The sequence below is a fragment of the Trichomycterus rosablanca genome, chromosome 1, assembly GCF_030014385.1.
Source record: "Trichomycterus rosablanca isolate fTriRos1 chromosome 1, fTriRos1.hap1, whole genome shotgun sequence".
NCBI lineage: Eukaryota > Metazoa > Chordata > Actinopteri > Siluriformes > Trichomycteridae > Trichomycterus > Trichomycterus rosablanca.
Window position 1 is genome coordinate 70,368,848 of NC_085988.1, and position 16,187 is coordinate 70,385,034.

Below are 16,187 nucleotides of genomic sequence, written 5' to 3' on the forward strand. Positions count from 1 at the left end.
TTTAGGGAAAACCATTTCCTGGTCCAGCATGACTGTGCCCCTGTGCACAAAGTAAAGTCAATAAATTCATAAAGAACAACTTGGTTTAAAGAAACTAGAATTTAATACAATGTTTTTTGTTTTTTTTTACAAAGCATAGCATGACATTTTGTGTTGGTGTTGTCCTGGATAACCAGCTGACATTCTCTCCTCATGTAGCCAACATGACAAGATTGTGCTGGTTCCTGCTTTACAACATCAAGAAGATTCATTCATTTCTCTCTATGGAAGCCACTCAGATTCTTGTCCAGTCAGTTGTAAGCTCACAGTCGGACTACTGCAACTTCCTCCCAGCAGATGCTCTCATGTCCACTATTAAACCCTTGCATCTCCAAAATGCAGCTGCTCGCCTGGTTTTTAACCAACCTAAACACTGCCACATCACCCCACTGCTGCGTTCTCTTCACTGGCTTACTGTAGCTGCACGCATTCAGTTTGAAACACTGATGCTCACCTACAAAGCCAAAAATGGACCAGCCCCAAGCTACCTTCAAGGTCTAATTAAACCCCGCTCTGTACCACGCAACCTCTGAGCCACCAGTCTCGCTAAATGCCAAAATGTAAATGTGTAAAAAGTTTAAAACTTTTTTTCTTTACATGAAAAGTAAAAATTCAAAAAAAATTAATATATAATTTCTTTTTGGTATTTGGTGTGGTCATAATTATTATAGGTGAACAATGCCTTACATGCATTACCTTAGACAAGCTTCTGATGAGTAGATCAAATTGTTAAAAGTAATCTAAGCACGTGTTTTAATGTAAAGGATAATACTCATGGAAATTTGGCCTTTTGTACAAAGGAATTGACATTATTAAATTCACAAATGTGCTTACTTTCTTTTTAGCTGGGCCAGTTACTACAAAATTCAGAAATGTTAATGTGGATGGGCTACATTCAAGATTCAATAGTTATATTGTCATGTGCACAATAGAAACAGCAGTTACAATGAAATTCTTACTTTGTGTAAGATATATAAAACATGATTAGACTAACAAAATAAAACTTAGTATAAGTATATATATATATACTTTTATAATAGAAAACTTTTTATAAAATATAAAAATAAACTAAGGCAGCAATAAAGAAAGACTAGAACTAACTACTAAAACTAAACTAAATTACTAAAACTAAAAAAGCTAGTTACTGTACAAGATGAAAAGAATAAATAACAGCCCCAGACAGCAGTATAGGTGCATATTATGCAGTATATTTTTGTAGTAGCAGTTATTATAAGGTGCAATTGTGCAAAAAATGGAGATGGTGAGGTTAAGCTGTCGTGCTGTCTAGAAACATCTGTCGAGTGGTGTTTAGTAGCATAGAGTGTTGTGAAGCAACTGTAGCATGTAATGTATTTGAAATACAGTTTATTCATGCAGTATTAACAGTGTGCATAGACGATGTATTAATGCACTTTGAATGGCCTGTAGGCTAGTGCATGTGGACTACAGTGTGTTAATGCAGTCTGAACTGAGAATAGAGTGGCGTGTATAGGTTAAAGCCTGTACCACAAGGGTGGCATGTGCCATCCGTATACACTTTAGAAGTACTGCACTGAATGAGGGTATACACAGGATGGTCTCGATCTCTGTCCACCCTCCTTCCAGACCGTGCTGCCTTTCATGGACAAAACACACAAACATCAAAGCTTTGTGTTCATCCCACAAGAATTTCTAAGAGCTTGGAATTTTAAGTGGATTTTACCATCTTATTGAACTTAGCAGAATGTGATTTGGAATAAAACGAAAGGCTCATTGTGCCAACTTAAAACAAATTAGGACCACACGAAAACTCATTCACACTCACACACTTACTATTTCTCTTTTTTAAACACACGTCCGACTTGAACTGTTAAGGTAAGGCCTGACATACAAAGTTGGTCTTTTGTGTAGGCATGTTCAGACACCTCTGGCTAAGAGACGATAGCATGCATTCAAAGCCACAGTTATCAGAGACATCGTTATGTGTATGGCAGTTCTGCCCCCTAGTGTCCAAAGTAAAGTAGCACATTTATGAATTAAATATTTTGCGTAACTGTTACTGTGGTAAAACGTTCTTAAATAATACTTCAGTTCGCTCTCCCCAATCGGGGCAGGGGTCAGCACCAGTAGACACAACTCTCCTCCTTATCCGGACTTGGGACTGGCACTAAAGTTTGAAAACCACTGGTCTATTCTTTAGCACCAAACAGTATGTTAAAACAGGAATAACTGCTAATAAGCAGTGGTTTTTATCATGTCACATATTTATGTTGACAAGCCGTTAAGGTACTGGACTAGTAATCAGAAGGTTGCCGGTTCAAGCCCCAGCACTGCCAGGTTGTCACTGTTGGGCCCCTGAGCAAGGTCCTTAACCCTTAATTGCTCAGACAGTATACTGTCACAATAATGTAAGTCGCTTTGGATAAAAGCTTCTGCTAAATGCCAAAAATGGATAGTGTTTATATTTACATTACATTTTGGGACAGCTGTAGCTTAGCGGTTAAGATACTGAACTGGTTATCAGAAGGTTGCCAGTTCGAGCTCCATCACAGCCAAATTGCCACTGTTGGGCCCCTGAGCAAGGCCCTTAAACCCTGATTGCTCAAACTGTATTCAGTGTGTTAAGGACCTGGGTTGCAAAAACATGCTGAAAGTGGTCTGGCTGCTCTGTATTGCCCCAGTTATATGTGTATTTATTCCTTGAACCCAGTGTTTCCAGTTGGCAAAGGACTCACCACAACCCTGCCCTGCCAAACTCGTTTGTGATTATATACAGTGTATCACAAAAGTGAGTACACCCCTCACATTTCTGCAGATATTTAAGTATATCTTTTCATGGGACAACACTGACAAAATGACACTTTGACACAATGAAAAGTAGTCTGTGTGCAGCTTATATAACAGTGTAAATTTATTCTTCCCTCAAAATAACTCAATATACAGCCATTAATGTCTAAACCACCGGCAACAAAAGTGAGTACACCCCTAAGAGACTACACCCCTAAATGTCCAAATTGAGCACTGCTTGTCATTTTCCCTCCAAAATGTTATGTGATTTGTTAGTGTTACTAGGTCTCAGGTGTGCATAGGGAGCAGGTGTGTTCAATTTAGTAGTACAGCTCTCACACTCTCTCATACTGGTCACTGAAAGTTCCAACATGGCACCTCATGGCAAAGAACTCTCTGAGGATCTTAAAAGATGAATTGTTGCGCTACATGAAGATGGCCAAGGCTACAAGAAGATTGCCAACACCCTGAAACTGAGCTGCAGCACAGTGGCCAAGATCATCCAGCGTTTTAAAAGAGCAGGGTCCACTCAGAACAGACCTCGCGTTGGTCGTTCAAAGAAGCTGAGTGCACGTGCTCAGCGTCACATCCAACTGCTGTCTTTGAAAGATAGGCGCAGGAGTGCTGTCAGCATTGCTGCAGAGATTGAAAAGGTGGGGGGTCAGCCTGTCAGTGCTCAGACCATACGCCACACACTACATCAAATTGGTCTGCATGGCTGTCACCCCAGAAGGAAGCCTCTTCTGAAGTCTCTACACAAGAAAGCCCACAAACAGTTTTCTGAAGACATGTCAACAAAGGACATGGATTACTGGAACCATGTCCTATGGTCTGATGAGACCAAGATTAATTTGTTTGGTTCAGATGGTCTCAAGCATGTGTGGCGGCAATCAGGTGAGGAGTACAAAGATAAGTGTGTCATGCCTACAGTCAAGCATGGTGGTGGGAATGCCATGGTCTGGGGCTGCATGAGTGCAGCAGGTGTTGGGGAGTTACATTTCATTGAGGAACACATGAACTCCAATATGTACTGTGAAATACTGAAGCAGAGCATGATCCCCTCCCTCCGGAAACTGGGTCGCAGGGCAGTGTTCCAGCATGATAATGACCCCAAACACACCTCTAAGACGACCACTGCTTTATTGAAGAGGCTGAGGGTAAAGGTGATGGACTGGCCAAGCATGTCTCCAGACCTAAACCCAATAGAACATCTTTGGGGCATCCTCAAGCGGAAGGTGGAGGAGCGCAAAGTCTCGAATATCTGCCAGCTCCGTGATGTCGTCATGGAGGAGTGGAAAAGCATTCCAGTGGCAACCTGTGAAGCTCTGGTAAACTCCATGCCCAGGAGAGTTAAGGCAGTTCTGGGAAATAATGGTGGCCACACAAAATATTGACACTTCAGGAACTTTCACTAAGGGGTGTACTCACTTTTGTTGCCGGTGGCTTAGACATTAATGGCTGTATATTGAGTTATTTTGAGGGAAGAATAAATTTACACTGTTATATAAGCTGCACACAGACTACTTTTCATTGTGTCAAAGTGTAATTTTGTCAGTGTTGTCCCATGAAAATATATACTTAAATATCTGCAGAAATGTGAGGGGTGTACTCACTTTTGTGATACACTGTAGGTGTGTATTGGTTCATTAGACTAAAATTAGGGATTAAATACGAAAAATGTAAATGAATGTACATGACTAGACACCATCAAAAATTGGGGATAAATTTTAACACAACAGTTTAACCTTTTAATATATTTTAAACAATTATACATTAAATTATACATGTATAATTAAATTCACCATTTACAACAATGCAGTAATATTATTACAGTAATGTTTTACGACTGAGCTTCATTTCCCCATTACAATAAAGATTGCACATACGGTCCTGTTAAGAAACAAAAAAATTACATCTAAATCCAACTTGAGTACATCTGAATGACATTTACATAGAATCATCAAAAAATCTGAATGCACATAATGTGGTACACATGAGTGCACCTATAAATCTAAGGGTCCCCATTGAAGTTTCCATTTCCAAGTAAGCACTGGACGACCCAGCATACTCCTACAGTTTCTGTATCAAGCTGCAATTTCGCAAATAGAGTATTCCCTTAGATACATTTTGTTAGACTGCACAGTCCCCTTATCATTATTAAAAAAAAATTACTTTAACTGTATCACTCTAAAACTGCACAGCCTGTGGGAGAATCATATTAGTTTTGGGTGGCTGGAATTAAATAAGGAAATAAGGAAAACAGGAAAAAGGAAAGTTTTTAAATAATTAACACTATTTGTAATTAAAGCTACATGTTGGGTAACTGTGTAATAATAAGCACAGCAATTCCCAAGCCACAGCTCCTCTGAAATAATTTGTTGCCTATCATACCACTACAAATAAAATGTTATAGATTCATGTCATAAAGTGTTATTGTCATTATTTATAGTAAGAACTTACATCTTTCTATAATGTACAATGGGCTGTGAACTGTCTCTGTAACACAGCAGGTAAAACTTTCCAGTTAGCATTTGTTTACTTCCAGTCCACATTTATCATAAGCATGCTGGATATAAATACACCTAAAATCACAATGTCAACTGAATCCCATTGGAAATCAGAGTTAGCAATAAAATATTGGCTGTGTCCAAAATCATATACTTAAACAGTACGTACTAGATTCGAGGCAGTAAGCTCTTTCAGTACGCAAGTGTGCAGTATGCACGCAACCTCGTACACACTACGTCCGCCATCTTACCAACGTCACATGACGCCACGTCGCCAAAGTTATAACAATTTTAAAATCGAACAAAATTAATTCTGTCGTTCTCCACAAAGTCAAAATCATAATATTTTTAATGTTTGTCTTACTCCGCTTTCCGACATCTTTCTTCTTCGACATGAACGTCTTTGCAGCTCCAGGTGAATTATGGGATAGATTATTGGACGGTAAGTGTGCATTGTTTGCATACTCAAAAATGGCTGCCCAGGCAGTAGGTAATCCGAATACTTTTCGCGTACTGTTTAATGTACACTACGTATTCGGACACACTACCTGCTCTCGCATACTGCTTTCGCGTACTGTTTAATAGGGCTGTCGCGGTGAAAGAATTTCCCCTTGCGATATTTAGCCTGTCTCAATATCGCGGTATGCGATAATATCGCCATTTTTGTTTTTGTTTTTGAAAATTACTTAATTTATCTGGATTTTAGAGCTATATAAACAAGCTTTATTGTTAGGCTATGATTCGGTATATTATTGCTTTATAATGACAAAGATGAGACAGCTTTAAGACCAATGAAATGCGTGTTTATTGTTAAATACAGAACAGAGCAGGGATGCGTGTCTTTTCTCTATTAAAAAAGGTTTAAATTAAGCTTCTAGCCTAGGCTAGATATACACTGTGAAACGAAAAAAAAGCGTTTAGGCTAAATATTTTAAATGCACATCTAATCAAAATATGGTAAAAAAAAAAACTGAATAAAGTCTGTAAGAGTTTAAACCTGCGTTATCATGCGCGCTAGAAAAACCAACATGTTCACCTGATGTTGTTTAGAGAGGATCTGAGTGGGGTAGTGATGTTCCCCTCGGTACTAAAACTCTCTCTGATGGTGCTCGTTACACTAATACACGTGTACTGTACCTGCATGCGACTTTAGAGAGCAGAGGAAATCTAGCCCGGTTATCGCGCCACTATTAACCATCTATTTAGTAGGTATAATTAACATAACAATATATACTACATTTCAAGTTATTATTCAGCCAGCAAGAGAATATCTGCAGGCTGCAATGCCATATTAACCGTCATTAAGTGTTTTAGTTCGCCAAGGCTGTTTGAATATAGTCTAAATTACAAGTATTTATTGAGTGTGAACTCGATTTGATCATTAATAAACTTGCCTATAATTACTGTTGCGATTGTTTACATTTTAAAACACAAAGCCTGACACTCAGCAGCAACGGATGCGAACAGGTTGCGGGAAAATGTCGCTCCTAGCTCATTTTCATTATGAATTTATTTAACATTTATTACGCCCTATTGTAAGCGTATAAAACAAGATGGACCCTGCAACAATTAAAAAAAAAAAAAAAAAGAGAGAAGAAAGAAAAAACGTGAACACCGCTGTGTTGCGGTTGCTTGGCATGCCCTGCGGTTGGCTGGTCTATACCGCGATTAGGGTTGGGCGGTATGACGATATTACCGTATACCGCGGTATTCAAAAATGGTGACGGTATTTTTTAAATGTGAAGCGCCGAATTTCTGCTTCAGGTTTACCTTGAAAACTGAGACTTTAGGACATGCGCGCATCCACAGTAAGGGAGGGGTGGGAGGGGTAGGCGGTTGGAGCTCGCTGATTGGCTGTGTCTCACTGGTGATAACACAGAGAGACGAGTGAAGAGCCACACTGGCTAGCGTTAGCTGTGCGCTAACAAGCAGAAACTGAAAAACGGCTCTTTTAATTTTTCAAAATCAAAATTTTTTATCAGTTCAACCGGAAATGAACACAAGCGCGTGCATGCGCGGACATGTACTTATTTACTAAATATATCTTCAGTGTAAATCGAGCACAAGTGTTGAGAAAAAGGAGCAAACAGTAATAATAACGTTACGCCCAATCCGCTGTTCTGACTCTTGTCTGCCATAGATTTTCCTGCCTATGTAAGAACTATTTTTTCCTAAATAAAAGCGCTATATTAAGAAAAAAGAACGTCTCACCTGTTGTGTAATGTGTAATACCGTATACCGCGGTATTTTCTGAAGACGGTATGACTGTATGAAAATCGGCAATATCGCCCAACCCTAACCGCGATATTTCAAAATTGCGGTTAGCGCGACAGCCCTACTGTTTAATGTATACTACATATTCGGACACACTACCTGCTCTCGCATAGTGCTTTTGCTTACTGTTTAATGTATACTACAGATTTGGACACACTACCCGCTCTCGCATACTGCTTTCGCGTACTGTTCAGTATGGAAGTATGTGATTTCAGACGCAGTCATTGTTTTAGATCGCCAACATTATGTTTAAAAAATGAAAATAAAAACGCACACCATCTACAAATATATACAGTACAACAAATCAATGTCAATATTAAAAGACTTCACACAATTAGTAATCATGTTTTAAGAAGAGGTCAAAGTATTATAATTGTTTTTATCTTTGTGCAATTGCAATAATGTAGCCGTAGACAGGGTTCAACGTCAGTATACAAATCAAACAATTTGTGGCATTGGGTCAAAATCCAAATGTAAAAATTTGTCTAATTTGTGAATCTGAAATAACGATCTAATAACAATATTATGACATCCTCAGATTATATTAATGTGTTTGTAAATTTTTCACATGTAGAACTGTGACCAGTGTTTTAAATTTGAATGATTCTAGCATTTTAATGCTAGTTTTAAAATGTAATGCTCTCTTTAGCATCTAAGCATAATTACAGACAGCCTCCAGCATCAATGTTTACATTTTAATTGAATTCATATTGACTTTGTAATTTGTACATTCACCTGTATAAATGCAGAAGCCCAAGCAGGTAGAAGCATGCTCTCTTAGACTCTTAGTTCTTCTTCATGGAGTTAAGGATGCGCAGGATGTGTAGAAACAGGTTGACTATATCCAGGTACAGGTTGATGGAGGCCAGCACATGCTCCTCGGGTGACAGCTTATGCATTAACACATGCGTATCGTAGATGATGAAACCGCAGAATAGCAGCGCACCAGCACCGGCAAACACCAATTCCATTGTGTCATTCTGGAAGAACAGCTATAGTACACAGGGAGAATCCATTTAAACATAGTCAAGAAAACAAGGCTGAGATACAGTTAGCTATTTCACATCAGCAAGTAAACCAGCCACAGGTGGCCATTTGTTTATTATGTAATCGGTCAAGCCACAATCCCATAGAGAAAAAAAACCAAACCAACATGAAGTAGCAACTTAATCTGACCCACTTTTTAATTTTGAGTAAATGTCAACTGATACTGGTCAACGGATATACAGAGATGACATTTTTTTAACCACTGTCTTTATCAGTGGTTAAAACTGTCTTCATAACTGGCATCAGCCAGTTAAGTCCGATAGTCACAAGATGCCTCAGGACAACTTTAAATGGAAAATGAATCATATTTTTTTCTGCACCTTGATATGTACAGTGTATCACAAAAGTGAGTACACCCCTCACATTTCTGCAGATATTTAAGTATATCTTTTCATGGGACAACACTGACAAAATGACACTTTGACACAATGAAAAGTAGTCTGTGTGCAGCTTATATAACAGTGTAAATTTATTCCTCCCTCAAAATAACTCAATATACAGCCATTAATGTCTAAACCACCGGCAACAAAAGTGAGTACACCCCTTAGTGAAAGTTCCTGAAGTGTCAATATTTTGTGTGGCCACCATTATTTCCCAGAACTGCCTTAACTCTCCTGGGCATGGAGTTTACCAGAGCTTCACAGGTTGCCACTGGAATGCTTTTCCACTCCTCCATGACGACATCACGGAGCTGGCGGATATTCAAGACTTTGCGCTCCTCCACCTTCCGCTTAAGGATGCCCCAAAGATGTTCTATTGGGTTTAGGTCTGGAGACATGCTTGGCCAGTCCATCACCTTTACCCTCAGCCTCTTCAATAAAGCAGTGGTCGTCTTAGAGGTGTGTTTGGGGTCATTATCATGCTGGAACACTGCCCTGCGACCCAGTTTCCGGAGGGAGGGGATCATGCTCTGCTTCAGTATTTCACAGTACATATTGGAGTTCATGTGTCCCTCAATGAAATGTAACTCCCCAACACCTGCTGCACTCATGCAGCCCCAGACCATGGCATTCCCACCACCATGCTTGACTGTAGGCATGACACACTTATCTTTGTACTCCTCACCTGATTGCTGCCACACATGCTTGAGACCATCTGAACCAAACAAATTAATCTTGGTCTCATCAGACCATAGGACATGGTTCCAGTAATCCATGTCCTTTGTTGACATGTCTTCAGCAAACTGTTTGCGGGCTTTCTTGTGTAGAGACTTCAGAAGAGGCTTCCTTCTGGGGTGACAGCCATGCAGACCAATTTGATGTAGTGTGCAGCGTATGGTCTGAGCACTGACAGGCTGACCCCCCACCTTTTCAATCTCTGCAGCAATGCTGACAGCACTCCTGCGCCTATCTTTCAAAGACAGCAGTTGGCTGTGACGCTGAGCACGTGCACTCAGCTTCTTTGGACGACCAACGCAAGGTCTGTTCTGAGTGGACCCTGCTCTTTTAAAACGCTGGATGATCTTGGCCACTGTGCTGCAGCTCAGTTTCAGGGTGTTGGCAATCTTCTTGTAGCCTTGGCCATCTTCATGTAGCGCAACAATTCGTCTTTTAAGATCCTCAGAGAGTTCTTTGCCATGAGGTGCCATGTTGGAACTTTCAGTGACCAGTATGAGAGAGTGTGAGAGCTGTACTACTAATTTGAACACACCTGCTCCCTATGCACACCTGAGACCTAGTAACACTAACAAATCACATGACATTTTGGAGGGAAAATGACAAGCAGTGCTCAATTTGGACATTTAGGGGTGTAGTCTCTTAGGGGTGTACTCACTTTTGTTGCCGGTGGTTTAGACATTAATGGCTGTATATTGAGTTATTTTGAGGGAAGAATAAATTTACACTGTTATATAAGCTGCACACAGACTACTTTTCATTGTGTCAAAGTGTCATTTTGTCAGTGTTGTCCCATGAAAAGATATACTTAAATATCTGCAGAAATGTGAGGGGTGTACTCACTTTTGTGATACACTGTATCTAGTAAAAAAGCACTGGGTATAACATTGTTCATTACTTGTTAATGGCTTACAACAGCAGAAGACCTTATCAGGTTCCCCTATGGTCAGCTACAGGAATTTAATGCTTCTGTGGGCACAGGCTCACCAAAACTGTACAATTAAAGATTATACAAATATAGATGGGTCAAATGGGTCATAATTTCTTCCATGACATGTGACATAGGGTCAGAATTTGCTGTTAACTTTCTCATTGTTTCGTGGGCCCAGCTTCCCTGATTACCCTTACCACTAGTGTTTTCTTGGTACACATTAGGGCCCTAAAAACAGTGAATGAATGGCAGACCCAATATTGTGGCAGAAAACGTGCACTTTAAACTGGACCCATAAATAGTGTCTAGTACGGATGTAACTATGCACCACAAAACAGTTAAAAATCGGTGCATTCAAGATGAATCAATATTCACTTTAAACAGAGGGCACTAGCGCTATTTACCTCGCCTGGTTGACGGCACTTCACAAAGTTGCCAGGTAGAGGATTTTCCAGCCAAATTTATTTGTGTGAGGATACTTTCTTTATTTGTATTATTTCTTTATTTATATAATGTTGGATTTGTTTTAAAATTTCATTTCAGTTTTGTTACATAATAAGCATTACTTGGCATAGTTTGTACCTACATCAGAAATAAAAGGGCATTCATTATTTAGATAAATAAAAGATAAGCACAAAAACAGTATTTACTTTATATTTTTTTTAAAGAGAAATAATAAAAGGAATCTTTGTCATAATTTGTCTTTAATTTTATTTTGTTTAAAAAAAATAGTGGAAAAAATCATATCATGAACCCAATATCGTGAATCGTATCGCATCGTGGGTAGAGTGCATCATTATATCCCTAGTGTCTAGGGCATTTGTAGCCTAATGGTTAGAGTACAGGACTAGTAATCAAAAGGTCACTGGTTCAAGCCCTACCACTGCCAGGTTGTCACTGCTGGGCCCTTGAGCAAGGTCCTTAACCCTCAATTGCTTAGACAAAATACTGTCACAGTACTGTAAGTCAGTTTGGATAAAAGCGTCTGCTAAATGCCAAAAACGTAAACATGGCTAGTTTAGTGTCTTTTAATAGTGTCGCCAGTCACCTGACCTGAAACAGAAGCATCAGTGGAATGTGGTAGAACAGCTGACAATACTGCTGCAATTAAGTTATGCAATCATGTCAGTATAGAACAAATAACTGAAGGAATACTCCTAACACCTTGTGTTATCAACATTACAAAGAACTACTGGCTGATATGGGAGCAAAGGTGAGTCCTACCCCATAATACTATAATGTGTGCATGTCACCACACTGATTTTGGGGGCCGAGTTATTTTTCTACATTATACTCACACAGTTATGACATTGGTCTAATTTTATCTGGCTTTTCTTGTATTTCCTTTTTTTGTTATGTTTTGACATGACACACCTTTTCTGTTATTAGAATAAAGCCAACTATGACTGTTCCCCCTTGAAACATTTATATTTTGCTCGCAATTTATATTTGCACTGAAAATTATCAGAAAAATCACTGATTGTACTTAATTTTCTCTGAGGTCCTGGAATTTTGATTGCAAAACTGTGCTAACAATAGCCATCATTCATCTGCATATTTAATTTGGTACCGTTTTTACGCCGGGTGACTTCTCTGATGCAACCCTCCAATTTATCCAGGTTTGGGACTGACACCAAGTGTGCACTGATGTATCACCTCCTGTATTTGTGATCCCAGCCCAGGATTTGAAGCCCCAGAACTCAGTAGCTTCTATCATTAGGCCACACAAGCTAATTTGTATGAACTTGAGTTCTAACTTTCATTTTCAGTTTTGTTGCATTAGACTCTGAGACAAAGAGAAGTCAGTCAATCTGCACTCACCCTCATGAAGCTCGCAATAATCAGGATCCACAAGCCAGCAAACAGCCTAACCAATAAAACAGCACATAAATAGTTAGTTTCCATGTCTGACAGACACACAATGATACAAAAGCAAACTGTAAAACGTGAGGAGAGCATTACCCAGCTCCGAGCTTGCTGAAGTCCCGTTTAGACTGGAAGGTGTAGGCAGTCAGACCAGCAAATACTGCTGAGGTGAGGATGAAGGCCTGGAGGACTATGGAGTACTCATAAAAAGTGACTGAAAATAAAAGAAGTTGACATTAGGAGAAATTTGAAAAACAATGTTAAAATGCACAAGCATATATTTGTGAAACGATCAGACTTGCCTCAATAATATAAATATTTTTATAAAATGTAAAAAAGGAACTCCTGAATTAAAGCTTGGACCGATTGAAATCAGACTTGTGTAATTTAAGTAATTTGCTTAGTGCTAAACTAACAGCTATAAACTTTCTTTATTGGTAAGCAGCATACAGGGGTTGGACAAAATAACTGAAACACCTGTCATTTTAGTGTGGGAGGTTTCATGGCTAAATTGGAGCAGTCTGGTGGCCAATCTTCATTAATTGCACATTGCACCAGTAAGAGCAGAGTGTGAAGGTTCAATTAGCAGGGTAAGAGCACAGTTTTGCTCAAAATATTGCAATGCACACAACATTATGGGTGACATACCAGAGTTCAAAAGAGGACAAATTGTTGGTGCACGTCTTGCTGGCGCATCTGTGACCAAGACAGCAAGTCTTTGTGATGTATCAAGAGCCACGGTATCCAGGGTAATGTCAGCATACCACCAAGAAGGACACACCACATCCAACAGGATTAACTGTGGACGCAAGAGGAAGCTGTCTGAAAGGGATGTTCGGGTGCTAACCCGGATTGTATCCAAAAAACATAAAACCACGGCTGCCCAAATCACGGCAGAATTAAATGTGCACCTCAACTCTCCTGTTTCCACCAGAACTGTCCGTCGGGAGCTCCACAGGGTCAATATACACGGCCCTTTTTGCTATAGCCAAACCTTTGGTCACTCGTGCCAATGCCAAACGTCGGTTTCAATGGTGCAAGGAGCGCAAATCTTGGGCTGTGGACAATGTGAAACATGTATTGTTCTCTGATGAGTCCACCTTTACTGTTTTCCCCACATCCGGGAGAGTTACGGTGTGGAGAAGCCCCAAAGAAGCGTACCACCCAGACTGTTGCATGCCCAGAGTGAAGCATGGGGGTGGATCAGTGATGGTTTGGGCTGCCATATCATGGCATTCCCTTGGCCCAATACTTGTGCTAGATGGGCTCGTCACTGCCAGGGACTACCGAACCATTCTGGAGGACAATGTGCATCCAATGGCGGTGCCGTGTATCAGGATGACAATGCACCAATACACACAGCAAGACTGTTGAAAGATTGGTTTGATGAACATGAAAGTGAAGTTGAACATCTCCCATGGCCTGCACAGTCACCAGATCTAAATATTATTGAGCCACTTTGGGGTGTTTTGGAGAAGCGAGTCAGGAAACGTTTTCCTCCACCAGCATCACGTAGTGACCTGGCCACTATCCTGCAAGAAGAATGGCTTAAAATCCCTCTGACCACTGTGCAGGACTTGTATATGTCATTTCCAAGACGAATTGACGCTGTATTGCCCGCAAAAGGAGGCCCTACACCATACTATTAAATTATTGTGGTCTAAAACCAGGTGTTTCAGTTATTTTGTCCAACCCCTGTAAGTCTTGTAGCCCTAGTACAGATTATTACTTCTGAGGTGTAAAATATGGCAAAAAAAAATAAAAACCCCAAAATACAGTGGTACCTTGTAACTCAACGTCCCCTAAACTCAAAATCTTTGAAACTCAACACCCTTCGTAAAGAAATCTGTACCCTTAAACTCAACGTTTCCCTTAAACTCAACGTGTGTGCAACTGCTGCTTTTTTCAGCGCACGGCTTGAGTGGTGCGATAAAACGTCATCAAAGTGCGAATACGAGACGAATCTGTGTGGAATAACCCACTAATAAATCCAGTCTGAAAGTTTATCTGGATTCTCCTCACTGTTTCACTTTTAAACTTGTGTTATAGCTCGAGGTTCTGAGAAATTGTGAGAATCAGCTTTTCCGAAAGTCTAAAACACTTATCGTTAAAAAAAAAAAAAAGCCTAAATATGTGAATTAATGTATTAAAAGAACAACACAGAAACACTAAATTTCTCTTAATTATTACTGCTCATAAGTTCTCTCCACTAATTAAGAAGTATAAGGACACAATAAAGAAGTAAAGGTAAAATGCAGGTTTTATTGTATTTTTTTTATTGATTTTAACTGTTTTCAATTGTATTTCAGGATTTTTATATTATATTTGTGTTGAGTTGATGTTGAGTTTCAAGGTACCACTGTATTGTCTTATAATGGAACATATAATTACATATAGCTACGGTTTCAAACCCACTTTTTGCACTCTTGTATGCATTTCATGTCATACGTTTACATTCATGGCATTTAGCAGATGCTTTTAACCAAAGCGACTTATAATTGTGACTGTAAGCAAATGTTAGAAAATGCAAATGCAAGCAATTGAGAGTCAAGGGCCTTACTCAAGGACCCAACAGAACCAACAGTAGCAACACAGCAGTGGTAACCCAGTACCTTAACCAGTGAGTTACCACTGCCAAACTTAATTTGGGCAAGCCAATTAGGGCATCTACCCTTGGTCTTACCAAGGAAATTTATTTATATATTTGTTTATTTTGATTTTTTTATGCCACTTTATACACTTGATTGTGTTATTTATGACATGATCGATGTTATGTTTAAGTCATTTCCTTCTTGTTTCTATTTGTCCATTTATATTTTTGTTTGTTTCATTTTTGTTTCGTTTGATATTTGTTGCAGGGATTTTTGTGTTTGTTGTATTTTGCATTATCGTTCTGGCTAATTTATCCGTCTTTTCATTTCCACTTATTCCACTGTGTCCCGGAACCCAGCACAGTTTTATGTTGTAATCTACCAATATTTTTGAGTTTAAGACGTCAACTAAGGAGTAGATACAGCCCAAACATGATTATTTAAATACAGCATATTTTTACCCTAGTATTTACTAGAGTTATTTACCAAATGGTTGAGCAGACCATTAAATGGTTAATCAAATCAAAGGTCATTTTAAAACAATTGATTAGAGACAGATTAAAGTTTTAGTTGATGATATCAAATATTTAGTGGGTCAAAAGTTTACATATGAAATCTAAGGGTATTTGTTGCACACTCAGTGTTTAGTCGTAATATTAACCACAATAATACACTACAGTTTTAATGTCTTTGTCAACTGCAGGGCAGTGTGACAGACATTTAATAATAGTAACAATGAAACCCCACATTCCCTGAAACCAAGAGTTACAAAAAAGTACGACTTACCAGCTGTACCAACAGACACAGCCTCCAACAGGGTCTGCAATGACAAAGCAAAGACAGCAATGAAAGCGTGTTTAAAGCCATCATTACTTTAGGAGTTATGGCAAGGCTTACTCACAAATCCAAGAAGGAGATAAAGGTTGATAGGGTGCTGGTGTCGATAAATAACCAGGGCAAAAATCATACCCAGGGATCCAATTGCTGATAGCAAGACCAGTGTAGGGCTGTCAAAAAAGGACAAGGGGTTACTTAACAGATTTAACAAATG

General features: G+C 39.3%; 1 protein-coding gene across 3 annotated transcripts in view; it reads right to left on the bottom strand.

Annotated features, from left to right (window-relative positions):
- Positions 1 to 16,187, bottom strand: part of tmbim4 (transmembrane BAX inhibitor motif containing 4) — a 43,246-nt gene that overhangs the window by 17,914 nt on the left and 9,145 nt on the right. For 2 of the 3 annotated variants that reach the window (XR_010012449.1, XR_010012451.1), the window contains exons 3-7: positions 16,038 to 16,143; positions 15,923 to 15,956; positions 12,642 to 12,759; positions 12,501 to 12,546; positions 8,322 to 8,578 (exon numbers count right to left, since the gene is read on the bottom strand). Coding sequence is in view for 1 of the 3 variants with exons in the window: in XM_062995931.1 (XP_062852001.1) it covers positions 8,372 to 8,578; positions 12,501 to 12,546; positions 12,642 to 12,759; positions 15,923 to 15,956; positions 16,038 to 16,143 (511 nt within the window). In the remaining 2 variants the exon portion in view is untranslated. Of the gene's footprint in view, positions 1 to 4,530; positions 8,579 to 12,500; positions 12,547 to 12,641; positions 12,760 to 15,922; positions 15,957 to 16,037; positions 16,144 to 16,187 lie in introns of those variants that run through there. The other variant, XM_062995931.1, reaches the window with a different exon arrangement.